The sequence below is a fragment of the Gopherus flavomarginatus genome, chromosome 1, assembly GCF_025201925.1.
Source record: "Gopherus flavomarginatus isolate rGopFla2 chromosome 1, rGopFla2.mat.asm, whole genome shotgun sequence".
Lineage (NCBI taxonomy): Eukaryota > Metazoa > Chordata > Testudines > Testudinidae > Gopherus > Gopherus flavomarginatus.
Window position 1 is genome coordinate 333,999,307 of NC_066617.1, and position 27,682 is coordinate 334,026,988.

The following is a 27,682-nucleotide window of genomic DNA, read 5'->3' on the forward strand; positions in this document are numbered from 1 at the left end:
CCCTTTACAGGTGAACCAAGTAGAGAACAGCTACAAAGAGGGATTTTATAGCTAGCCTATCAGGCTGGGTCCATAAAAGGGAGTTACTTTTCTCTCCTTCATTTATCACAGGGTATACAAGCCTCACTGGAGAAACAGCAACTAAGTCTGCTCAAAGTCACTTCATGGCTTGGAACTCTCTGCTGCCTGACAGTGGTAACAGACTCCACAAGCCTTAGCTTGCTCCAGCATTGCTTCTGCTCCAGTCCTGTTCTGGATTCCTGATTCTGGCTCTGACCATTAGGCCTGACCATCCCCACCACAGTTTCTGACTGCGACACTGCTTATAATATACATGCCTGGGTTTCTTTCCCCTATTCCCTGTCTTCTCTTGATGCTCTATTAATTAAACTGTGGTAGAAATCTTTGTCAAAAGGTTGGATTTTGCATTGTACCCTGAAAGTAGTCAGACTCTGGGTTTGTCTGGCCTCCCCTGGGAACTTATTTTATCACTGGTTCCCTTTGACTGAGAACAGTTTCTCTGGCTTGCACGTGCTTTCTCCTGAGGTCTGTGAACAATGTTTTCCAAGAGGAAAAGAGCTGGCTTGGTGGGTGTTGTATAAAATCAAATACCTGTTTTCACCAAAGAGTCAATAACCAGACACTGGCATAGGTCTGGCAAACCAAATGTGGCAACAAATATAAAAATAGTTGCCATGCAAAAAGTTCTTGTCATGCTGCCATCAGAGCACACAAGGCCTAATTCTCCCCTGCCTTACTCTGCACTACCCACTCTGCACATGTGTGATTGTAGAAAGGTACAAGGCTGTGGAGAATCAGTCCCTGTACATCCTGTATCTAGATTAGCATCACCTGGGAATCTTCAAAGAAATAGATCTAGAAACTCTGTAAAAAAGACTAATTTTCATATACAGGAATTGTAAAGAAGTCAACAGATGGACACAGTTGAAACTAATTTGTCTGCTGCAGCTCAAAAAGAATCTGGGTCATACACATGCAGTAGCTAGCGAAGCCAGAGGTATCAAGTAAATCTCCTCACTGCAAATGGATCATTCATATCCTATGGGACCAGCATCAGATTATGGTTTAAAGCCCTTGAAACAAGCCAAAGACAGATTCATTCCCATTAAAACTAAGATTAAGTTCAACAAGGTGGCAATCAAATCTTCAATGGGACATTACAGTTCCAGAGTCCCAGCCAGACTGGCATCATGTTGAAATGCACAGTAGTTTCTCAAGCCAGCTTAAGAGATAAGGCCAGATCCTCAGTTTGTTTTCAGTGGAGCTATACTGAATTTGCACCATGGAGTCCCACTGCTGCTGGGTACTTACAAGCCAGTGATTGGTCGACAGGTAGCAACAGACTTCAGTGAAAGCAGAAAAAAATTCTTCTCTCCTGATGATGGGGATGGGGTCATGTCTTACTAGAGGGCTAGGAGGGGATGCTGATCAATCCACTAACGCTAAGTGGAAGAGGGAGATAGAAGTAGGGTGACCAGATGAGAGACATGAAATACTGGGGGGGGGGGGGTGCCGGCAGAGCAGCAACAACAAAAAAAGCTGCCAGAGCATAGGAAAAATTGGTGGGGGCAGAGCACCCACCGGCAGCTCCACGCCCTGCCCCCCGGCACCAGCTCGCTTTCGCTCTGCCTCCACCTCCCCTGAGCTGGCTGCCGCATCCTGCTTCTCCCCTGTCCCTCCAACACTTGTGCTGCCATACAGCTGATTAGCGCAAGCCTGGGAGGAAGGAGTGAGGAGGAGGAATGTGGCATGCTTGAGGAAGAGGTGGGGCCAGGGTGGGGATTTGGGGAGGGATCCAATAGGGCAGTGAGGGGGCAGGGCTGTGGGGCGAGGCCAGGGCGGGGATTTGGGGAGGGATCCAATAGGGGAGGGAGGAGTGGAGTCAGGGCGGGGTCGGGGTGGAGTTGCGGCGGGGGGCGCAAGCCCCCTCTGTCTGTGCACCGGAGGGCAAAATATTGGGACAATTCATGTCCTGACTGAACATCAGTCGGGACACGGACAAACAAGTAAATATCGGGACAGTCCCGATAAAATCAGGAGGTCTGGTCACTCTAGATAGAAGAGAGTTGCCCATATATGGGCTCCTCCATTATAACTGGCCTTTTATGGGAGGGAGAGTGAGGATTAAGGACATAAGAACGGCCATACTGGGTTAGAACAATGGTCCATCTAGCCCAGTATCCTGTCTACCGTCCCCTGTTGTCTGCTCCCAGCTTCTGGCAGTTGGAGGCTAGGGACACTCAGAGCATGAGGTTGCATCCCTGCCCATCCTGGCTAATAGCCATTGATGGACCTATCCTCCATGAACTTATCTAATTCTTTTCTGAGCCCCCATTAAATTTTTGGCTTTCACAACATCCCCTGGCAATAAATTCCACAGATTAACTGTGCGTTGTGTGAAGAAATGCTTCTTTTTCTTTGTTTTTTAAACCTGCTGTCTATTAATTTCATTGGGTGACCTCTGGTTCTTGTGTTGTGAGAATGAATAAGGATGTGTTATTTACTCTTTCTCTACACCATTCATGATTTTATAGGCCTCTGTCATATCCCCCCTTAGTAGTCTCTTTTCTAAAATGAAAAGTCCCAGTCTTTTTAATCTCTCCTCATAGAGAAGCTGTTCCATATTCTTAATAGTTTTTGTTGCCCTTTTCTGTACTTTTTCCAGTTCTTATATATTTTGTGATGGGGTGACCTGAACAGCATGTAGTATTCAAAGTGTTTTTTGAAGATGTCTGGGAGATGCAAGAGGGGAAGGGACATCAAGGGGTCATGGAACAGGCTCCCACTGATCCTAACAAGCTTCAGGACATCAGCAGGCAGCCATGTGGCACTGCTGTCACTTTAACCACTCTGAGTTGAGTGTTGCTGTAGGAGCCACCTGCACCAGTCCAGTGAGCTTCCCAAAGCATTCTGGAGTAAGGTTGGGCCAGCTGCTGTTTCATAAACTGTTGTTGCTTTGCCTGTTTAAAAGGCAGTGGGACAAGTAGCGAGGCGGTAATGGGTGGGCTGACTGTCTCCAGAACAGACACCATGCTGAGGGTGTCCTCTTGAAAGGGATGGGGTGATGGTGCTTCCTCTGTAGCCCTGGTGATCTGTGGTTGGGAGCACTGAATATCCAAAGTGGAACCATAATGAGAACAGGGTAGTGGGAATTAATCTGCCCTTTCTAAACACAATGGGCCAAGTTCATCTGCACTGTAATGCCACTGACTTCAGTGGAGTTTCAGTAGTGATTTATCAGTCTGATAGGTGCTGAATCAATGAGTTCTATCACATCAGTGGGCTGACAAACAATCCGGAAGACCTCCAGTCTGGCTATTTAAAATGAAGGAAGAGATCAGCTGGGGAGAGTGTCAGGTTTGAATGGCCATTTGGACAGACTGGTAGAGCTTAGCAGCCTATGGCAGGAAAAAGTGCATGATGGCTTTAGCTCCTCCTCACTAACTGACATGATGGTATGTGTCCTAAAGATGGCTGATTCAGGTTATATAAAATCATATAAAGTATCCAATTAAAGCAGGAAAGGGTTAAATAGTAACAAAAGTAATATAGAATCCCGAGAGAAGGAAATTAAAGGAAACAGGTAAAAAGAGTGAACAGAACCAGAGTTAATATTAGAATATGTGATGTAGAGATTTATCTCTTAGCAATCCTGTTTAAGGCTTTTTATATTTTATTACTTTGATAGTTTATAAATCAGTAAGTTTAGTAATTCAAGACTCCTGAAAAGGGCAAACTGCCAAAAGGCCTGAAAATTAACAGCTGTTGAAATCGACTTTAATTTTCCCTGTCCAGGCTCAAATATCTCTTATTGCTTTGGACCAAATGATTGGATTTTGTTTTGTTTTTTTAAGTACAGTGGCCTATCTGGAGACAGTTTCCATGTGGTATAGCTTGGGGAGGAGAGATCCTTAGGAGAGCAGCTGGAGAATGGAATGTTCAGTGGCTGAAAGTGAGTGAGCTCATTGGTATGGGACTCTGTTCAGCCCCTAGCAGCCTGCCTAGCATTAACATACACCAGCTTATTATCTGGTAACCCAGCTAGGCGATTAGTCTGTGGTAAGCAGTTTGGTAGTGATCTAGAACTATTATGGATATTAAAAGTAATTTATGTAGTTGTCCCAAGTCCTCTCTTCCCATGCGCTTGTTTCCTGGTAGGCGTGGGCAGTGGAATATGCTAATCATTGCCACAACAATCCCACTGCACCTTGTAAACAATCTGTGGCTGATTTGCACCACAAAAAGAGTGTTTTGGTGAGCATGTAAATTCTGCCCCTCAGGACTGCTGTAAATTATGTTAGCTGCATTGACTCTTGAGTGACCTTCCATGCAGCTGGGATCACCAAAGTGTGGTTGATGGATGGGGATGGAAATCAGAAAAAATGGCCACATCATCGAGGTAGGCAACTATATATTCTCCCAATCCTGCTAGGAGACCATCTACAAGTCTTTGGAAGGTAGCGGGTGCATTTCGCAGCCCGAAAGGAAGCACATTAAATTCATACACCCCTGCACGGGTGATGAAGGCTGACCTTTCTTTGGCGGGTTCATCTAGCGGTACTTACCATTACCCCTTGGTTAAGTCTATTGTAGAGATGAACTGGGCACATCTCAATTTCTCCAATAGCTTATCGGTGTGTGGCATTGGATAGTTGTCGGGACGAGTTATAGCATTTAGCTTATGGTAGTCCATGCAAAAACCTATTTCCCCATCTGGTTTGGGAACTAGAACCATTGGAGATGCCCATGCACTGTTAGAGGGATGGATTATACCCATCAGTAGCATGTTTTGATCTCCCGTTCTATAGCAGCTTGGGCATGAGGAGACACTCGGTAGGGTGGGGTTCTAATTGGGTGAGCATTACCTGTGTCAATGGAATGGTATGCCTGTTCAGTCCGTCCTGGGGTGGGTGAGAACATTGGGGCGAAGCTAGTGCACATCTCCTTGATCTGTTGCCACTGCAGATGTTCCAGGGCTGTGGAGAGGTTCACCTCTTCCACGCCACCGTCACTTTTTCCTTCGTAGTAGACATCTTCAGGCCACTCAGCATCATCTCCTTCCTGGGCTGTAAACTGACAAACCTTGAAGTCTCTGGAATAAAAAGGCTTGAGAGAATTAACATGGTACACTTTAGGCTTTAGGGCTGAGGTGGGAAATGCTATGAGATAGTTAACAGCTCCCAGGCGCTCTTGGACTGTGAATGGCCCTTCCATCTTATTTGCCTGTTGTGCCTTCAAGACTATAACCTGGTCTCCTACTTTGAAGGAACGCTCTCTGGTATGTTTATCATGCCAGGCCATTTGCTCTTCCTGAGCATCCTTTAGGTTTTCTTTAGCAAGGGCTAAAGAGTGTCGGAGTGTGCTTTGTAGGTTGCTTACAAAGTCTAGACTGTTAGTTCCTGGAGAAGGCGTAAACCCATCCCATTGCTGTTTCACCAACTGTAATGGCCCCTTAACCTCGTGGCCATACACAAGTTCGAATGGTGAAAACCCTAAACTGGGATGTGGTACAGCCCTGTAGGCAAAAAGCAACTGCTGCAACACTAGATCCCAATCATTGGAGTGTTCATTTACAAATTTACGTATCATGGCCCCTAAAGTTCCATTAAACCTCTCAACCAGGCCATTGGTTTGATGGTAGTAAGGGGTGGCAACCAAGTGATGCACCCCATGAGCTTCCCACAGATTTTTCATGGTCCCTGCCAGGAAATTAATTCCCGAATCTGTAAGGATGTCGGAGGGCCAACCTGCCCTGGCAAAAATGTCTGCTAAGGCCTGGCACACAGTCTTAGCCCTGGTGTTGCTTAGAGCTACTGCTTCCGGCCATCAGGTAGCAAAGTCCACAAAAGTCAGTATGTACTGCTTTCCTCTGGGGGTCTTTTTTTGGGAAAGGACCCAGAATATCCATGGCTACTTGCTGAAATGGGACCTCAATTATGGGGAGTGGCTGGAGAGGGGCTTTGACCTGGTCTTGGGGCTTTCCCACTCTTTGGCACACCTCACAAGACCGGACATAATTAGCAACGTCCTTGCCCATCCCTTCCCAGTGGAAGGACTTCCCCAACCTGTCTTTGGTTCTGTTCACCCCAGAATGGCCACTGGGATGATCATGGGCTAAGCTTAAGAGCTTTCCCCGGTACTTAGTTGGAACTACCAACTGTTTTTGCGGATGCCAGTCTTCCTGGTGTCCTCCAGAAAGAGTCTCCTTGTATAAAAGTCCTTGCCCACGTCCAGACTAACCCGCTGTATCGGCGGGTTAAAATCGATTGCTCGGGGATCGATATATTGCGTCTAGTCTGGACGCGATGTATCGATCCCCGAGCGCGCTTACATCGATTCCAGAACTCCATCAACCCGAACGGAGTTCCGGAATTGACACGGAGAGCCGCGGATATCGATCCCGCGCCGTCTGGATGGGTGAGTAACTCGATCTTAGAAATTCGACTTCAGCTACGTTATTCACGTAGCTGAAGTTGCATATCTAAGATCGATTTTCCTCCCCTAGTCTGGACGTGGCCCTTGTTTTACAACAAACCGAGATCGATTAGAAGAGCTGAGAGGCGGTGGGGTGCTCCGTGCCGCCGCCCAAGCTTTCTGAAGGTTGTCATCTGCTTCCTGCTCAGCCTGGAACTGTTCCCTTGAGGCTGGGGACATCAGTTCCTCCTCAGACTGTGGACTTGGGCTTGGTCCCTCTGGAAGCGATGTAGGTGATGGAGTTGTTTTCATTGATGGTGAACTGCTGTCCGATGGTGCGCTATGCGATGTTTCAGGCTCTGGCTGAGCCTCTTGGGTAGGGTTGTCTGCTGCTTCTGCCAGTTCAGGCCTGCTGGTGCCCTCTGACGTTGGGGTTGGAGATGGGTTTGCAAGTGCTGGCGTTAGTGCTGGCAACGGTTCTGGTGCTGGTTGCTTTTCCAGTTCCGGTTCTGGGACTGGATGCACTGTGGCTGTTGCAGTCGTTGGCAGGGGATCTGGGTCCACCACCTCTGTCCGGGTCTCTGGTAACACAGACGGGGCCCTTGTGGACGGCTCAGGAACAGGGATGGGTCTGGAAGCTTGCCTGGCTTGGCTGCGTGTAACCATCCCCACCCTCTTGGCCAGCTTCACCTGGTTGGCCAAATCTTCCCCCAGTAGCATGAGGATGGGATAATTGTCATAGACTGCAAAAGTCCACATTCCTGACCAGCTTTTGTACTAGACAGGCAGTTCAGCTGTAGGCAAGTTTACAGATTTTGACATTAATGGGTAAATTGTCACTTAGGCCTTTGGGTTGATGAATTTGGGGTCCACCAAGGATTGGTGGATAGCTGACACTTGTGCCCCTGTGTCTCTCCACGCGATAACCTTCTTTTCGCCCACTCTCAAGGTTTTCCTTCGCTCCGAGGGTATTTGAGAAGCATCTGGGCCTGGGGATCTTTGGTGTGATGGTGGTGTAATAAACTGTACTCGGTTGGGGTTCTTTGGGCAGTTGGCCTTTATATGTCCCAGTTCATTACATTTAAAACATCGCCCAGCTGACTGGTCACTGGGCCGAGGTGTGTTGGGCGGGACAATAGGGTGTCTGGGGCTTTCCTTGGGTTGCCCCCGGTGATAGGGTTTATTTTTGGTTTGCCCCTTCTGATTTTCTCTCCCCTTGCTAGTAGCTTTTTTCTTTTCTGCCACTTCCACCCATCTGGCTCCCATCTCCCCCGCCTTGGTTACAGTTTTGGGCTTCCCATCTAGGATGTACCTTTCTATTTCCTCAGAAACACCCTCTAAGAACTGCTACATTTGCATTAGGAGGGACAGCTCTTCCAGAGAGTTAGCCTTTGCTCCTGATATCCAGGCATCCCAATTCTTTCCAATGTGGTAGGCATGTCGGGTAAATAACACATCTGGTTTCCACCTTAGGGCTCTGTACCGTCGACGGGTATGCTCAGGTGTTAGCCCCTTTCTATTCTGGCCTTGGTTTGAAAAAGTTCATAATTGTTAATGTGTTCCTTAGGCATTTCAGCCGCCACCTCTGCTAAGGGTCCACTGAGCTGTGGCCTCAGCTCTGTCATGTACTGGTCTGTAGGGATGCTGTACCCATGGCAGGTCCTTTCAAAATTTTCTAAGAAGGCCTCAGTATCATCACATGCCTTGTAGGTGGGGAATTTCCTGGGATGGGGAACAGTACCTGGAGAAGGGTTGTTAGGGTTGGCTATTCCATTCTGCTTAGCCTTTTTTAATTCCAGGGCCTGCTGGTGGGCCTCCCTCTGGAGCTCCAAAGCCCTCCAGTGGTCAGCCTCTTTACTTTCTCTTCTGTGTCCAGCCTGGCCGTTTCCTGTTTAACTGCTTTTTTGGCACTCATTTTTCTGCTTTCTTGTGCTGGCCACACTCTCTCTGCAGCTCACTGAAACCTGGGACGCACTCCGCTCAGGGCTGCTTAGTTAACAGAGATTTTGTAATTAGCTATACCTGAGAGATAGAAAGAGAGAAAACAATTCAACTTGTAAATTCCTTTTTGCTATCTGCTTGCTCACAGCTTGAAGCCTCCTCTTAACAAAGACCCTTGTTAAAAAACTTAACACCTCTGCCCTCAGGCTGCTTTCCAAGCAGCTAGAAAGGAGAGAAAAAAAATCCTACTGGCTTTTGCTTCCTAAAAAATCCCACAGCTGCCACCATGTCAAGGTTTTTTCCCCACTTTGAACTTTAGAGTACAAAAAGGTGGGACCTGCATGAACACTTGCAAGCTTAATTACTAGCTTAGGTCTGGTACGCTGCCACCAGCCCGAATTTAGTGTCTGGCACACTTTCCATTCCCCCAAAACCATCCCTGGGGAACACAGATCCAAACCCCTTGGATCTTAAAACAAGGAGGAATTAACCATCCCTCCTCCTTTCCCCCCACCAATCCCCTGGTGAGTTCAGACCCAACCCCTTGGATCTTAAAACAAGGAAAAAATCAATCAGGTTCTTAAAAAGAGAGCTTTTAATTAAAGAAAGAAAAGATAAAAATTATCTCTGTAAAATCAGGATGGGGAATGCTTTACAGGGTACTCAGATTCATATAGACCAGAGGGACCCCCCCCAGCCTTAGATTGAAAGTTACAGCAAACAGATGTAAAAATCCTTGCAGCAAAAGAAACATTTACAAGTTGAGAAAACAAAAATAAAACTAATCCGCCTTGCCTGGCTACTACTTACAATTTTAAAACATGAAAGACTGATTCAGAAAGATTTGGAGAACCTGGGTGTACGTCTGGTCCTTCTTAGTCCCAAGAGTGAACAGCGAACAAAACAAAAAGCACAAACAAAGACTTCCCTCCACCAAGATTTGAAAGTATCTTGTCCCCCTATTGGTCCTTTGGTCAAGTGTCAGCCAGGTTCCCTGAGCTTCTTAACCCTTTACAGGTAAAAGAGACATTAACCCATAACTGTCTGTTTATGACAGGGTCATTTCTATTTTTGTGCAAAAATCACTTTTTTGTGACAAGGGGAGTAGAAGGAACAAAGAAATCTTTTCCTGTACAAATAGTGCCTGGAATGGCATCTCCCGGGCGTAACTGTTATGGGAATGCCACTCAAGGTGGTGCTGCTATGTCACTGAATAAAAATTTAAATTGCAGTTGTGAACAGAGGATCGATTCTTCTGAAGGCTAAAAAGACTTTATTGCCTTCTACATGCAAATATGTCCTTGCCTAAACTTTCCCTCCATCTTTATAAGCCCTCTGAATTCGTAGTTGATCAGTATTGAAGCTCTGTAGCAGAGTTTGCAGAATATCCACACAGCAAGTATTTGAAGTCTCGAGTGTTCATTAGTGCTTTAAAAAAAGCTAAATTATTTTCTAGTGTAAATTGTCAGCAGCGTACATTCCAATGGAGCTCTAACGTGCACCAATAGAGAATTTGGCCCTTTGTGTTAAACTTGCAGAGTAAACACCTTGCAGCTGTTTGTTAAAGCTTAAAACAAAACCTGGAAGTAAACCAAGCCACATGTGTATTTTCCTAACTCTAGGCATCACACTATAGTGCATTCTTGCTGCACAGAGAATGTTGTCATTTCAGCTGTGTAAAAATGACTTCAGTGAAGTTGTTTTCATTTAAGCTGCCAGACATCAGGGGCAAAAGGTGTGGAGATATTTTTAAATAACATATTTCATACTAATAGCTATGTGAGTATTCTATTGCATTCTGGTTCCTTCACTGCCTTTCAGGGAGAGTACAAAAGAAACATACTTTACGCAGTTTGACTTTATAACTCTTGCTAGTAATTCCGTGTAATAATATTTTGGCATAATGCAAAGATGAGACTTGTACAATTAGTTTTTTCAATGTGTAGTTGAATTAAAACCAGCAAACCGGTACTGGTCCAGTGAATGAATGAAATACGAGTGATATTTAAAATAGAACTGCATTCAATACATTACATCCTGTTCAGGAAGAAATAGGAATAGTAATACTCTGAGAATAAGAGTGGGTTGGTTGGTTTGTTTGCAGTTTAATACAAGGCAAATCTCTCAAGTTTAATTGTATGGAAGCTACTGTAAGCTGAGTCTGAATGAGCTCTCCCCTGACTGAATGAGCTCTCCCCTGACATCTAGTGTTGAGCTGGGGAAGAGGACTTCAGGAGCTGACCTTTGCATGGTCACACTTACCTTGCCAAGATGATCAGTATGATGGGACTGCTTTGCCTAAATGATCACTTTTGGCTGGTGTTGGATCACAGGTTGCTTTGTTATCAGGAGCAGGGGTACTAAAGGGTTGTTGTCCTTGTGTGAATCAAGGGCAGCAGAACTGTTTGGCATACCCTGGTTGAGGGACTCCTCCTTATCAAAACTGCACTCGCTAGGCAGGGGACATGAGTGCCAAAGCCCAGTGAGTGGAGAGAGGGTGGGGACAGGTGCTTGTACCTGGTGATGTGGTTGCCGTGTAAGGGTTTAGACACCATTTGACCCTTCCTCTCTCCAGCGTGTAATAACACAGCTGATTAAGATTCAACTGAGAGTCTTGTTGCACACCAACAGAGCTGAAATCACTGATAATCGGGTCTAAGCATTCGGCCTGCTTTAGGATAGTGTCTCTCTCCAGTCTCCATTAGCAGTGAGGCTCCTCGACTAACAGCTGAAGTCACCAAGAACTGTGTTAAGTGGTGGGACCTCAAAACATCCCAGAGGGTGCAGAGTGGAGCAGTGAGCAGCCAGCAAGGTGGCTGATGCCAGAGCAAGTGACTGGATGGCAGAGCAAGCACAGAGCTCCTCCCATCAGGGTGGGAGGTGAGCTCATGCAGATGTATCTCTAAACTGCAGGTCTTCACTGACCAATTACAACAGCTGTGAGTGGGGTGCAGTGGAGGGAGAAGGGAGAGGCACACTAAAGGAACTTTTGGTTGCTGGACTTCAGAACCTGAGGCAAAAGGACACTGCCCAACATACTCTGGGGTGGGTCTTTTGCTCACTGTTTTATGTTTATGAATCCCGCTTTCAGCATTTTCCCAAATTAATGCTGGGTTACTTTCCTCTTTTTATTAAGAGATTCTTTTCTGCACTCAAACTCTGTGGGCTTGCAATAGGTTAAGTATTGCCTCTTAGAGGCATGCTTGGGGTGGTATGTAATTGTCCCATATTACTGTGGGGTGGGACTCGAGCCTGTTTGGTATTGTATTGTTGAAAAGGAACCCCTAGATACTGAACACAACCTTTGTTGCTGCAAACTCCAACTGGCAGAGGGGTTACACTACTGCATATGACTATATAGTGGTTAAGGAAATCTGCAGTGTGTGCTGCACAAAATAAATTAATTAGCTCTTTGAAATTCAGCACTGGTTTCACAATCAGCTACTTGGGCTGTATAAGATTTACTGCTGACTAACTCTCAAAAATGGATTGGCTGCCCTTACGATGAAAGAATTTTTGTGCTTGTGTATCCAAGTCTCTTGTGTTATTAATCAGTTTAATATTACAGCAGCATTATAGTTTTCCACAATCACCTCTTCCACTTATCTCTTTCAGGAAAAAAAATACCCTCTGGGCTGATCTTTGTTTATTCTTGGCCTCATGGAGTGATATATGTACTGTTATAATATAAAATGCCGTTCAAGCTTTATATATAACCCCCTCACTCAATGGAGGGTTGCAATGGGAAAAGGTACCACCTCGTTCTCTGCGTGTTTGTCAAAGATAAATGTGCATGTAGAGAACCGTATCTAACTGGACCAACTAACAAAACCAATCTTGACTTGAAGTCAGTGGGAGCAGTGAATGTTCACATCTTTTAGGCCCCAATCCTACAAATTGTTTCATGTGGGCAGATCCCTGTGTGGAGTACCACTGAAGGCAGTGGGACCTCTGAGTCCTCAGCACCTGAAGCGAGTGGAGTTCTGTGTGGGCACAGGCTCTGCAGAACCAAGTGCAAGGAACAGGCCTGTCTCTAGGGTCCCACCTTTCAAAATCTTATCCTGTATGCAGAAGACGTGTGGGGAACAAGGCAGCAGGAGCATAGCGAAGACCTATCTGGTTGGATATCATTCGTATTCCGAAGCCATAAAACATTTGCCAGTTTTTCGCCTCTTCCTCCTAACTGATATCTTCGATGGTTTGAGAAAATGAGAAGCTGCTTAAACTAGGCTTTGATAATCATACAGCTGTTCTTTAAAGACCAGATTACCTGCTGGGAAGTCTCAGGAGTAGTCCTGCTCTGTGTAAAACAGTCCTCTGTTGCGCTCTCTAATTCTTTTTGACATGGCAAGTGAGCCTCTTCAGGCTGTGTGCTCTAATGACTTAGCCACATGCTAGGGGCCAAATTTACCACTTGCTGATTCCATTATCGCACACTTGCTTATGCCCATGGTGAATTTGATCCCATCACAGAAGAAACTCATTAAATTTTTACACACATCACATGATGATCTTCTACCATGATATTATCAAGACGGTCATAATACGTGTGCAAGACATTAGCCAAATGATCATTTTACTGTTACAATGAAACGGGATAAGTGTTGAGGTCTTGAAATGCTAACTTTTGTTTTGAATGCAATATAAACAGTGTATCGATGGGTACTTTCTGCAGTGTTATGGGTTTGGAGGTTTTGTCCGCTCATATGAGGACTGCAATCCGTACTAGAGCTCTGCCTTTTGGTTTGTTCAAATACTGTTGTTAATAATTAGTTCTTAGATGGTGACCCTGAACGCAAAAACTCTAGCCAGGAAATATGGGTAGAATTTCTGTGCATTTAAAATGTATTTCTAACAGGGAGCCAACATGGTTCCTAAGCTCCGGTTAGCAGTGCATGCCTGCCTCAGATTTCTTCTAACAAGCCATGGATTAAGCTTATGTTGAAGGCGGCTTCTCGAAGGCAGTCTTGTGCAATTGAGGATATGAAAACGAGACCATAACAGTGCAAAGGTTGTCACCTGCAGTGACAGAGCCAGGTTTTGCAACTTTTTGCAACTGGATGGTCAATGTATAATTGTTGGTGTGGTGGGCTGGAGAGTGAGCCTGTCCTGCACTCATGCAACAGCATCAGCTCTTGTCCCGAGGGGCGGGGCTGGGCTCACCACTCCGGGCATTGCGACCTAGTGCATGGGGTTTCAGTGACAAGGGAGCCTGGATGACGTGTCAAAGCCCAGAGTGGGGAGCTGGCCCTGCCCCATAGGACAGGAGCTGCTGCCACCAAATGAGTGAGAGGCAGGCTCACTCTCCTGTTGTGTATGAAAATGTATGTTGTACTCCTTCTCTTGTGTATTGCGTAATATGCCTGAAAAGTGCCACACATCCATCTGAAGGCCTCTCCTCTCCCTTTTAACTCCACCACTGGTCACCCAATCTGCTTACAAAAGAAGTCTTGGACCTAACTTCATTTCTTCTGGCCAAGGGCTTGAGAATTAGAACAGCGTGTGCTGGTGCAGACCCAATGTGTGTGGCAAACCCTGTTACGTTGGTTAAAACCAGAGGTGGCCAACCTGTGGCTCTGGAGCCACATGTGGTGCTTCAAAAGTTAATATGTAGCTCCTTGTATAGGCACCGACACCAGGGCTGGAGCTAAAGATGCCAACTTTCCAGTGTGCCGGGAAGTGCTCACTGCTCAATCCCTGGCTCTGCCACAGGCCCTGCCCCCACTCCACCCTTTCCCATCCCCTCCCCTGAGCCTGCCATGCCCTTGCTCCCCCCCCACCCCAGTGCATCCTGCACTCCATGAAACAGCTGATCAGGAGGTGTGGGGATGGAGAGGGAGGCGCTGATTGGCAGGGCCGCCGGTGAACAGGAGGCGTTGGGAGCTGCTAGGGAGCTGCTGATGTATTACTGTGGCTCTTTGCCAATGTACATTGGTAAATTCTGGCTCCTTCTCAGGCTCAGGTTGGCCACCCTTGGTTAAAATGATTTGTTAATGAGAAAAATGGCATTGCTAGTAGAGCAGGTGCAGGGTACCACGAGGTTTGGATTGCATGAGAGTTGGCTGGGATGCTGTCTCAGCATTATTTAAGTGGCTCTCTCAATGTAAGAAAAATGTGTATTTTAAAATATTTATTTAGATTCAAATCTAAAACTTGATTATTTTTTTTTCATTCTCCTCCTCCCTTTTTCCACCCAGTGGGAAAGGTGGGAGAGGAAATGTTTCTCCCTCCCTCATTCCTCCTCCGTCTTACCCCACCACCGCTCTCTCTCACATTTTTTTTTTCCATTTAAAAAACCACAAGTCTTCTGAGCAGGGCTGAGCAGAGTTAGGCAATAGTGTGGTAAAAATATTGGTGCCTGCCTGATGTCCTCTTTACACCAGTGGACTGGTGATGGTAATAGATGGGAAATTCTTGGTTGCAGAGTCTAATAGGCATCCCACAGGCCTGGTCTACACTTAAAACTTACAGTTGCATAGCCATGTCAGTCGGGGGAGTGAAAAAATCATACCCCTTAGCCCACATAGCTGTGCCCCTAAACACAAAGTGTAAATGAAGCTATGCCAGTGGAAGAGGACTTTTGTTGGCATAGCTGACGTTGTTCAAGGAAGTGCCATGCCTACACTGGCAGAGCTCCTGCAGTTGTTTGTACACTGTGGTTACACTAGGGGGCTGTGCCAACATAGGAACTGCAGTGGAAACATAGCGGGGGAGGGATAGCTCAGTGGTTTGAGCATTGGCCTGCTAAACCCGGGGTTGTAAGTTCAGTCTTTGAGGGGGCCACATACGGATCTGGGGCAAAAATCAGTACTTGGTCCTGCTATTGAAGGCAGGGGGCTGGACTCGATGACCTTTCAAGATCCCTTCCAGTTCTAGGAGATAGGTATATCTCCAGTTGTTGTTGTTATTTATTATAGCTGTTAGTCTACAAATACTTATTGTTTCCCTGTCTCTAAGGCCTGGTCTATAACTTAAAATCACACACCTGAGAGACATGGTTAAGCTGAACTAAGCCCCAGTACAGACACTGCTAAGTCATGAGAGAATTCTTCTGGTGACATAGCTATTGCTTCTCAGGATGGATTTACAACAGCAACAGAAAAAAACCCTTCAGTTGACGGAGCAAGTAGCGACACTACAGTGCTATAGCGGTGCCCTAAAAGGTCTACACTGCTTCCCTTCATCTCAGTGAAAAGGTTCAGAAAAGGGCAACTAAGATGATTAGGGGTTTGGAGAGGGTCCCATATGAGGAAAGATTAAAGAGGCTAGGACTCTTCAGCTTGGAAAAGAGGAGACTAAGGGGGGATATGATAGAGGTATATAAAATCATGAGTGATGTGGAGAAAGTGGATAAGGAAATGTTATTTACTTATTCCCATAATACAAGAACTAGGGGCCACCAAATGAAATTAATAGGCAGCAGGTTTAAAACAAATAAAAGGAAGTTCTTCTTCATGCAGCGCACAGTCAACTTGTAAAACTCCTTACCTGAGGAGGTTGTGAAGTCTAGGACTATAACAGCGTTTAAAAGAGAACTGGATAAATTCATGGTGGTGAAGTCCATAAATGTCTATTAGCCAGGATGGGTAAGGAATGGTGTCCCTAGCCTCTGTTTGTCAGAGGATGGAGATGGATGGCAGGAGAGAGATCACTTGATCGTTACCTGTTAGGTTCACTCCGTCTGGGGCACCTGGCATTGGCCACTGTCGGTAGACAGTATACTGGGCTAGATGGACCTTTTGGTCTGACCCAGTACGGCCGTTCTTATGTTTATGTAAGTAAAGCCTAATGATGACAAAGTAAATATCAACATGACTAACTTTTTCATGGCTGATCACATTAGCAGAAACCTCTAGTCCAGGCGTTCTCAAACTGGGGGTCAGGACCCCTCAAGGCATTGCGAGGTTATTACATGGGGGGTCACAAGCTGTCAGCCTCCACCCCAAACCCCGCTTTGCATCCAACACTTATAATGGTGTTAAATATATTTTTAAAGTGTTTTTAATTTATAAGGAGAGGGGGGTTTCGCAGAGGCTTGCTGTGTGAAAGGGGTCACCAGAACTAAAGTCTGAGAACCACTGCTCTAGTTACTCTGGGACTGTGCAAGGAGCTTGTGTAACAGAGAGAGAACCTGGAAAATAGAAACTCAATTGCTAGGATTAAAAGTTAGCCAACTTTGGTTTTCCTAAAGGCAAATAAACGGTTCTCCACAGACACCCAGTGATTGGTCTTTGATATGTGAAACAAATCCTTTGTATTTGTGGGGGATGGGGATGGAGAAGGAAGCTACAGACTAGTTTGTAACTCTAAAGAGCATTGATTTATGTGCTATGGCTGCTGCAAACTCCCTTCTAGCCAGCTGCCAGCATAACAAGGGGCAGCTCATAGCATGAGAATCTTCAAAGTCTACATAACTAAGCATAGAACTGGAAGGAACTCAGAAGTTCTAATCTTGGCTCTGACACTGACTCAGTGGTCTTAAATCAAGCCACTTAATCCTTCTGCCTTAGCATTCTCATCTGTGAAATGTACATAAAATCCATGGGGTGGAATGGTGATGGTAAATAAATATTCATTGCGGTGACTGACTTAGTTAATGTTCGCTTAGAAAAGTACTATATGTGTGTTTTAAAGTTCAGTAGAAAGCACTCAGCACCCGTCCAGTGGCTGGGGTTAGTAGATTCCAGACTTCCAATTATTTGGACAATTGTCTTTAAGAAAACAACTACTTTTTTAATATTCAAAACAGCGCAGAAATTGTAGCATTAACAGCTGGGCACCAGTTCTGCTGAACCAGTTGGTGGCTGAAAGATTACCTTCTTACATACAGTGTAAAAGGTTAGACTAACCCTCTGCACAGTGATATGACCAGGTGGACAGGAGTCAGTTACATGGGAGGGGAAAACCCTCCCAAAATGGCTAACACTGGCTCCATCACTATTTCGCTACATCCTGACAGTAACTGTAACACATTTAGCAGAGCTGTAGGATGGAATAACTTCAGTAGTTATTCTCCCAGCAGCACTGTAAAGGAGAGTGGAGGGATTTTATGTTTGTTGTTCCTGAAGCTTATTCACAAAATTTAAAAATCATCTGAAGATGCATCAGGATTTAGGATAGAAGACTGGGAGTCAGGAAACGTGGCCTCTATTCTTGACTTTACTCTTTCTTTGGGCAAGACACCTAACCATGCTGTGCCTCAGATTCATCTATTGGTTAAATAGGAATAATTCTTACCTACCTTTGTAAAGCGCTTCAGTTATATAAGATCAAAATGTTTTATTTCATTATGCATATTTGTGGTGCCTAAACTCAATGGAAAACTGACAAAAATAGCTACAAAGTTCTTATTCTGGAGAGGAGGCTAGAAGAGAAGATAGACACTCGGAGATTAACCTAAAGCTCAGATCCAAAGTCCATTGAAGTCATTGTAAAGCCTCCATTGATGTCAGCGGGGTTAAGATCGGGGCCTTTGTTATTACATAACAGATGCTATGTTAAGTGTCTGCATAGAGCAAAATATTGGTATTGTACTCTGTTTTCCCCTGTGAATAAACATTAAAAACTACATCTCTGTTGCACTCTGAATGAAAATAAACATCTTAGTACTTACATCGTAAAGATATGGTTAGCTTGGAAACCCTCATGACAGCTGTGGGGATGAGAAACATTTGTTGGCTGTGTTTTTGTGCTTCCTAGTAAAGAAGCCATCCTAATGAAGTGGGCATTGAGATGTTTGTTTTCATACTGAGTGCAACGACATTGTATCTTTCAACAGCTAGCTGATTCTTTGTGTTTACTCTGAGTAGCCCCTACACCTCAGATTGTAGAGCTCTTCAAAATGGCACTGAACAGGTTCATATTTTGATTCAGTTAAAAACAGTGAGTGAAATCCAGGCTGTATTGAAGCCAATAGAAAAATGTCCATTAACTTCAGTGGGGCCAGGATTTTACCCCATCATTTGAATTCATCCTTGAATAATTCAAAAAACAGCTTTGTGGACTTTCTTCAAACTTTGCAGCAGAGTTCACCTCTTGACTAAGAACATGCTTTGGAAATTTCTGCCCCAAAGATAATATATTTTGAAACTAATAAGCAACTGACAATAGAGAGTTAGTTAAGGTTCAGATGGCATTTCCATTTTATAACATTACAGAAGCAGTGCTCCGCAAAGAGAAGCAAGTGTAGATGTTCTCTTTGAAGGATATCTGTCTAGAAAAAATGGGGAATTGGATATTGCGGCAAACAGAATTTGTCTGCCAAATAGATTACTGGAAAGTTGACTATTCTATTATTTTTTAAAAAACTGTAGTAATAAAAGTAACCAGTCATAAAATAATTTGTAAAAACAGGGAAAAAGTCTTTTAAAAATAATTCTCAGCCATTGATCTATCAAGTAAGCAATAATGCCTACATTGAAAAGTGATTAGTGATTTTTGGGTGTGTCTATTAAAAGTGGCCTAATTTTCAGACATGAGCATTCCAAGGGGTACCAAGCTGATCAACCAAAAACTGGGGGTCCAAAATATCCCCTCATTTAAGAAAATTTAGGCCTACAAGTATAGTTAAATTGTGTATTTTAATGATTTTCTGATGTGAAAGAATGCCAGTACAGTGGAACTTTGGTTTCATTCATCTCCTGTAACAGGAACAGTTCAACTATATGGATTAAAAAATTACTTTCCAAAAGATATTTGTATCAATGCTGGAGAGTTTTCTGCTCCTTTGCTATGGTTGATCAATGGGGCTTTTGGTTATAAGGGTCCAGTTGAAAGTAATATCTTTGATTTTTCTTTGTTTTCAAAGACTGTCACACCTTTGTTTGGTGCCACTTGTAAGCAGTGTTGCAGCATGTGGGAATGCTATTGGTTAAAAAAGAGCCATGGTAGTCAAAGTCAGAGGTGAAAGTAAGCCGGTACGGTGTACTGGCAAGAGCCAGTACGCCATGCTGGACCGCACCGGCTTCCGCGGCGGGGATTTAAAGGGCTCTGGGTTGCCCCAGTGGCTCTGGTGGCCTGGCTGGGGCCGTGATTTAAAGGGCTCTGGGAGGCCTGCAGTGGCAGGAGCTCTGGGCCCTTTAAATCCCAGCCCCAGCCCGGCAAAGCTCGGGGTTCCCCGCGGCGGCCAGAGCCCCAGGCCCTTTAATTTGCCCCTGAGCCCTGGGGACTCCCAGCCACCTTTTCAGCTGGGAGCCCCTGGTTGATTTAAAGGCCCTGGGGCTCCCAGCCACAGCCGGTGCCCCAGGGCCTTTAAATCTTGAGAGCCTCTGCCTCTTCTGGTTGAGACCACGCCTCTTCTGGATAAGGCCACGCTGCCCTCAGTACTCAATACCGGTAAGTCCTGTAAGTTACTTTCACCCTTGGTCAAGGTGCAGGTCGTATTTGGATAAATAGCTTAGGTTTTTGCGTATCTTCAAACTAGAAACAAATATAACCTGCCTGACCTGCAATAGCATTGAAATATCTAGTAGAACTTTCTCTGTTTACCTGCATGATGGAGATTTTGCTACTATGTCGTAGTGTGATTTGGAAAGTTCTCTGGTTTCTGAATCTGATGTAGTAGTCATTCCACTACAATGATCAAAATGCATCTTGCCCATACAAGCCTGATCCTGAAAGGTACTGAGCACCCTTTTCTCCCATGAAAATCAATAGAATCAAGCCCTGTAATGTGACTTTACTGCTTACAAAGGATTTCACTGCTTTACACCCCTGAAGGTATATCTACACTACAATGCAAGACCCAGGTTAGTGGGATTTGAATCGGTGGACCCTGGATTAGAGAATCCAGAGCTTGAGCATCCCTAGGTTAAGAATTTTCTAAGCTTGTTTAAGCCCAGGGCCACACTGCAGCATACAGACCTGAGTCAAACAACCAGATCCCATATTCCCTAGTGCCCTCCTGAAATGTGACCGCTCTAGCCCTTTGACTGTGGTGCAGTGTGGGAAAACTCAACAGTCCACTTTGCATGTCACAGGAAGTTTGAACGGCCTGCCAACACAGCCTGCTGAGCAGTCACTTTGGGCAGCTCACGCCCGACAGCCGGAGCCAGCAACATGGAGAAGGTGCCATTTGAAGATCTCTCGCTTGCGCTTTCATTCCTGTTTCAGGAAATGGGTGCTGCTCCCGTGAGATGCTGGTGGACATTTTGCTGGCATTTTCTGACTCATGGAAGGCACCTGATGGAGCGGGAGGAGGACCCAGTCATTGCAGACTCAAAGTGGCTGATGCTGCTCATGACACTCAGTATAGTTGCTGATGCCTCCTACGTAGACTGGTGCTTCTGGAGCAGGGACACAAGCACAGACTACTGGGACCACATCATGTTGCAGGCCTGGGATGACCAGCAGTGAGTTGAGAAATTTTGCATGAAGAAAGCTACATTTCTGGAGCTTTATGAGCAGCTTGCCCTGACCATAGAGAGACATGCCTGAGGTCACTCTTGCCTGTCCAGAAGCAGGTTGCTATAACCGTCTGGAAGCTGGATACCCCAGACTGCTATAGGTTGGTTGCCAACCAGTTTGGTGTTGGAAAGTTGACTGTGGGTACAGTGGTGATGGAAGTTTCTGAGATGATCAGGCATGTGATTTACCCAAAGGTGACAGGAATAGAAGCGATTCCTGAAGTAATTGCTGACTTTGAGGGAATGGGGTTTCCAAATTGTGCCAGGGCCATTGATGGGACTCATGTCCCCATAGTTTGCCTTTCTTAAGGAGCACGAGTACATAAACTACAAAGGACACACCACTGTTAGGCAGGCGCTCACAGGCCACAAATCAATTTATGATTGTCAACATGGGCTGCACTGGAAAAGTTCATGATGCCAGGGTTTTTCGCTGATCAGGAGTCTGTATTCATGGACAGGCTGGAACACTATTCTCACCTAATCACACTGTAATAAATGGAGTTACTGTCTCCTCCATTATTCTGGGGGACCTGGCATTCCCCCTTTTGCCTTGGCTTATGAAACCATTTCTTAATATCAGGAGTCTTGTTTAATTACACAGTCAGCAGGTGTAGCATGGTTGTTGAATGTGCTTTTGGCAGATTGAAATCCCATTGGAGATGTCTACAGAGCTGTTTGGATGCCAGTGTCATCAACATTGTGCGCATCACTGTGGCTTGCTGTGCTCTTCATGATCTGCGTGCAGCCAGAGGCGAGCGATTTCCTGCAGAATGGATCTATGGCAGGGATGGATTGTTGAACCACTACCCTCAGCCAGAAAGTGCACCCTCCACAGCTGGATGCAGCCAGGCAACAGAAATCAGGGGTGCTCTGTGCTCCCATGTGATGGGCTTGCATGGGCTAATGGAAGAGGGAGAGTAGCACATTTATGAATGCACTTGGGGGGCTGATTGGGGTGGGGTTCAGAGTTTGAGGTTGGGGAGGGACATAGGTGCTGGAACTAGAGGCGCTGGGGGTGCTGCTGCACCCCCTGGCTTGAAATGGTTTCCGTTATGTACAGGATTTACAGTTTGGTACAAATTGTACCAAATTGTTCCAGCACCCCTGGATAGGGGGTTGATTGCGTGCAATGTACTTATGTACCTGACTGCTTATCAAATGTGGGAGGTGAAAGAGGGTTGACTCAGTGTGGATTGATGTAAGGAAATGATTGATGTATGGATCGATGTAGCTAACTGTGTATTGAGAAATATTGTTTGCGTACTAATTTCTAGTTGTCCCTGGTTAGGTGTTTACCTTTATTATTTGAAATACACATTGTATGATGTGATGTAGTGATAGCAATACACATTCTTGATCAAATAAAAGACTTTATTTATAAACATTAACCCATTGCCAGGCAGGCCAGTTGCCATCACCACACAGAACAGTATTAACCAAAAAAAGTGCAAACAGTGAAACCATGTACAAGCAGAAACAACCTATTGTTTCTTGTTCCCTGACAAGCACCTCCTTCTCTTTTCCTCTCCTTCCACATTTGCTGTGCACTTTGCATGGGGGGAGGGAAGAGGTGGGGGAGGCATCCACAGGGGTGAGTATCAATATGGAGGGCTGCATGGGGGGACAGTTGCTCCGCCCAGCTGCTCAAAAGGGCCCAGTAACATGGGCCACCCAGCCATGGAGTTACCCGAGCTGTTTCTGGACTGTCGCACAAGGTACCACAGAGGGGACTCAGGCCAGGGTGTGGATGCAGCAGGAGCTTGCAGTCTTGCGGCCATTTGTGAGTAGCCATCAAGCAGTTCTTTTTGCTGGGCTCTGTCATTCTCCCTTTGCAGCTGTTCCTGTTCCAGGAACTGCAAAGCAAGGATATAAAATGTTACTTTTCCAAATTGAACTTCAGTATATTTTGAGAGGGATATTTCAGGCCACAGAAGCTCCCCAGACACAGCTGGGTTAATCACAATGAAAGAAGTGCAGAGACAATGATAAGTTTAAAAAAAATCAAAGCTGCTTTAAAAAAATTGTAGAACAGTTTGGATTTGAGGGAGCGGTTGGTAGCCATGCTACAGAAGGTTTTTCTATTATTTCAGGCCTTCCACAGTTTGGCGAACATTAACAGTTCTTGTGGGCTTGTGGCAAAGGGAGATGTTGTTGGTCCCATGCTGCTGGTGGGAAACCAGCAGTGTATGCAACCAAAGTCTTCCATGTATAGTAACTGAGCAGGGCATCGATAAGTGGTGTGGGCTGGTCAGTTACTGAGGTGACCCTTGAAAATAATCCTTCCCCCAGCATGTCACTACCTATCTGGAGTTCCTGCTTCAGGAAAAGTTTGCAGCTTTCAGTACCTGGGATTGGCTCAGAATTCAAGAAGAAATTTACAGGATTTTCTGTTAGCTTCCATATGACTTAGCATGTTATGAATGAAACACCCACAGCTAGGCCTGTCAGCTGACTCTGGCTTGTGGGGCTCAGGCTATGGGGCTGTTTAATTTCAGTGTAGATATTGGGGCTCAGGCTGGAGCCCGAGATCTGGGATACTCTGCCCTCGTGGCATTTTAGAGCGTGGGCTGAAGCCCGAGCCTGAACATCTATGGCCCTGGAGCCCAAGCTCTGCGAGACTGAGTCAGCTGACATGAGCCACTTGCAGGTGTTTCACTGCAGTGTAGACATACCTTCACAGGTTTCCGTTTGGTTTGGTTATAATAACATAACGTTTTTATTCTAACAATTGTCATTACTCACTTCAAAGCTAAGTGGGCATTGCGTCTGCATCGCGTCCACCCTGATGGAGGAGCTCCGCCAGCCCAAAGCATTAATCATTTCTGCTTCATTTGCTGGGCTGAACACTAGACAAGTGAGTTCATATAATGGGGTCCCTGATAACGTGGCCACAAGTGTTTAATATGCTGAATAACCAAAGTCCAAGGATTTCAAATGACAGGAGTCAATGAAGTGATTCTCGAATGTTTCCATAGTTACCCTTCCCTGAAGTACTGAAACTCCTGTTATGAAGCTCTTAACCCAATATTCAGAACTGACCTGACTGAAAAGCCTGGAATATCACAGCTCTTGGTGTGTGGTTGTTTAGGTGACAACTTGAGGATGCTCCCTGTGTCTGAGGTAATAACTTCTCCTGGTTCTAAATACATTGTGATACTGAATTCCCAGTACTGTGTTAGGACAGAGTTTCTCAACATAAGGGTCACAAACAGGGGTCACAGCCACGTAGGGTCACTGGAACAATTTGTATAGTGGGAGTGCTGAAAGCCATTCAACCAAACTGTAAACTCTATGATGGAAACCATTTCAAACCAGGGGGTGCGATAGCATCCCTACTTCCAACACCTATGCAACCACCTTGCTCTCCTCCTATTACCAGATTTGTGGGAGGGTGTTTGGGGGAGGGGAGATTGGTCCTGGCTAGCTGGGAGCGGAGCACTGGATATACAAAGGGTTGAAAACCTCTTTGCTAAGTGTTTGACATGTAAGGAGGTTGATCCCTTCCTGGGTGCCCTTGGCTCCCTTTAAGTATTACTGGAGAGGGTGCAGAAGCACTGTGCTGCAGCTCTGACCCCGAGAAGGAAGTCTGGCTTAGCTACCATTAGTTCAGGGGGCTCCTGAGCAGCCCATGCTGGCACAGCCTTTGGAGAGGGTTCAGCATTCTCTCCTGCACCCCTCGCCAGCCCAGTTAGCTGACTAGTTCAGGGTGAATAGGGCCATGCCCTTTTTGGGCAGTTAATGCCTATGGGGCACTAGGAAGGAGAAGGGTTGGCAGGACTTCCAAGCCACATTGTGGCTGGCCCCTGTCTGGGGAGAAGGTGGGGCTGAAGAGTGGCTCATTGCACCATCCCTCACCTTGCCCACTCAGATAGTGACCTGCCCACTGTTGCATTATACTAATGTGAGCTCTTTTTTCTCTCACCTCCACCTCTCAACATCCTTTCTGCATAGGAAGGATTAGGCCCCACTCCCATAACAAGTAACCTTTTATTTTTTGCATTATTCATTTTTAAAGCTCCTGCTCCTCCCTCTGTCCCAAATAAAATGAAGGAATGATTTTTAAAAATGCAGATCGTCAGACACGAGTAGGATAAATATGGGCTTTCTCTGGCAGCTCCTCACCGCCTCCTTGCAGATCAGTGAAAGTGAGTCACGCTCATGTAGGCTGATCAAAGCACTTGTTCTTTTAGCACCAGCTGTCGGATTTCCTAAGTCAGCATTACTGCTGAAGCCCTCCAAGTAATCCAAGTGCAGGCAAAGGGTTACAAACACAGGGAAACAGCCAGATTGTGCAAGAGATTTGGGAAGACTGTGACCTTATCTGAGAACACTTTCTCTGCCTGCAATCTTCTTTTTGCATGTCTCTCCTTACATTTGTGGCTTTCCTCTTACAAGGTCCATCCTCCTGCCATTGACATCGCCATCAGTTTTGATAAGAGCAGGAACAGGCCCAGTAGGAAAACACTTTACTTCTACCTAGCTCTGCCCTGTTTATTCTTAGCAAAATAAAAAGCCGCACACCCTGGGACGTGTTTTTCAAAGGTGCTGAGCACCCTCAACTCCAGTCGAAGTAGTTGGGAGCTGCAGGTGCTCAGTGTCGCTGAGAATCAGGCCCTGTCTGCATCACGTGTATTTCACGTTCTCTGCGATGGCAACAGGATTGGATAGCAGACATAGAATTACATCTTGCAAGAGGCTGAGCACCTTCTGTATGGTACTGAATACACTTAACCGCTGCTGACTTCAATGGGAGCTAAGGATGCTCAGCTCCTCCCAGAAAAATTTCTCATCTTGTAGGAATGAAAACTTCACTTTATTAATATACTGGGAGTTATTCCTGTAAAGAGCCAATGCAAAATGACCTTTTCTGAATCAGTTTGAAAATTCTGCCATGAATTTACAACAAGGATCTGACAATAAACTATTGATATTAGTGATAAATGCAATGGGAAAATAATTTACCAAGCTGCCAAATTCTGTGTAGTTTAGGTCCTGCATTATACGTACTTCGAAAGTTGTGTGGTCTGTCACCGGTACATCCTGACCTGATTGTACCATGTTCATTTTTTCAGTATTGGTCTCTGCGACTCTCAGTATGAGTTTGCAATTTTAGAAAGTTATTCAAAGTTCCACACACAAAGGTGTGCTCATATGTTCCCTGCTCCAAGGCACGTTCATTTATGGGGAACCTACAATACGCGCAGTATTTTGTTAACAGTCTGATACAGAGTTGCGGAGGTTGTGTTTTTAAATTGTTTGCTAAGTGCTAACAATGTGCTTGGTGCTGTACAAGATGCACGGGTGACAGTGCTGCTAAGCTGTGAAAAACAAAAGTCAGCATCCCTGCAATATATTAGTTCATCTGTGAATTAATTAAATGTTTTTCTGTCTGTTCAGCAATTGGTATGGGAAATCTCTGCCATTCTTCGTTATCTTTGATTTGCTTCCCTTTATTCCTGCTGCAGGGAAAGCTGCTTCTCCCCAATCAGTCCAGAAGCATGTCCCCTCGTGCAGTCCTTTATCTGCCCCAACAGAGCCTTTGTACTTGATGGTCATGTGCAGTTGAAGACGGGCCTTCAGACCCAGGAACGGCACCTTTTCCTCTTCACAGACATCCTTGTTGTTGCCAAGTCCAAGTAAGTATCATTCCTAAGGGAATATTCTTGCAGAGCAGCACCCTTCCTCAGTACAGCATCCCATTAATTTCTCTAATGCTATCTTCAGTAGTGAATCTTCCCCGGATTTCATGAGAGCTTCTTAGTCTGCCAATGGGAGTTGAGCTCCTAACTCCCTTAAGTGCTTTTGTACACTCACAAATCAGTCAATCCAGACTAGAATATGGTAAAGGAATCATAAATTTGTACGTTAATTCAATATGGGAGGGTATTTTAGAAGTGCTGCCTTAAGCTGAGAGTGGGAATGTTGTCTAGTGGATAGAGTGGGAGTTAAGCATCTTGAGTTCCATTCCCAGTTCTGTCTGTAGCCAGCTGTCCAAACGCTGACAAGTGATTTAAGCATCTTGGATTTCAGTTCATTCATTTGAGAAATGTGTATAATATCACTGCCTACATCACATGGTATTAAAGATTTAATACGTGTCTGGGAAGTCATTTGATATCCGCAGATGATTAACATTTCTATAGAAAATTTAATATTAAAGTATTACAGTGAGCATTTCTATCCTCTTTGAATTATCTTCCAAATACTGTTTCTGGTGCAGCAAAATAGAAGGTGGTAGTATTGAGGAGCCTGGGGAGCTGTTTATGTAATCAGGCTTGTTGTTGAGCTCAGATTATTCATTCTACCATTCACAATTAGATCAAATTTACAAGATGGATCTAGCATGCTAGCCTCTTGCAGCAGTTGTGGTTTAAGGCAAATCTTGAGAGTGCTTTCACTTGTTTATGCGTTAAGGAAAAATATGAAAAACGCTAATGTACCTTCGTTCTCTGTAAGGCACCATGTGCTTACTTTTAGGAGGGTGGATGATTTAAATGTGAATCTTGTGCTTGTTCCAATACAGCTTTACCCTCAAATGGCTATTTCAGAGGCTGCTGGGAAGAGCCAATATAAATCGATGTTTCCATAGACATCTGAGCCATGTCTGTGTGAATCACATATAGTAAACATAAAACCCCTAGTTGAATTCCTTCACTTTGTGGATATTTTGTTTCAAACACATATCACTATCCATGGGGTGGTCAACATCCATAGGGCTGGGTCCTTACACGTATTATTATTATTTATTATTTGCACTGCGGTAGCACCCAGGGGCCCTAATGGTGGATCAAGGTCACACTGTGCTGGGTGCTGTATAAGCAATGTACTAACTCACGTAGAACAGTAATTTACATGTATATTTATTATTAGTAGTAGATTTGTATTACCATAGTGCCTAC

At 45.2% G+C, this 27,682-nt stretch overlaps 1 protein-coding gene across 3 annotated transcripts in view; it reads left to right on the forward strand.

The window, feature by feature from the left end:
* Positions 1 to 27,682, forward strand: part of ARHGAP20 (Rho GTPase activating protein 20) — a 103,834-nt gene that overhangs the window by 27,562 nt on the left and 48,590 nt on the right. Inside the window, exons 2-3 of one of the 3 annotated variants that reach the window (XM_050927757.1) lie at positions 18,155 to 18,231; positions 26,249 to 26,419. The exons of 1 other annotated variant lie outside the window; for it this stretch is intronic. In XM_050927757.1, coding sequence (XP_050783714.1) covers positions 18,218 to 18,231; positions 26,249 to 26,419 — 185 coding nt within the window. In that variant the 5' untranslated portion in view covers positions 18,155 to 18,217. The remainder of the gene's footprint in view (positions 1 to 18,154; positions 18,232 to 26,248; positions 26,420 to 27,682) is intronic. One more of the 3 variants, XM_050927748.1, reaches the window with a different exon arrangement.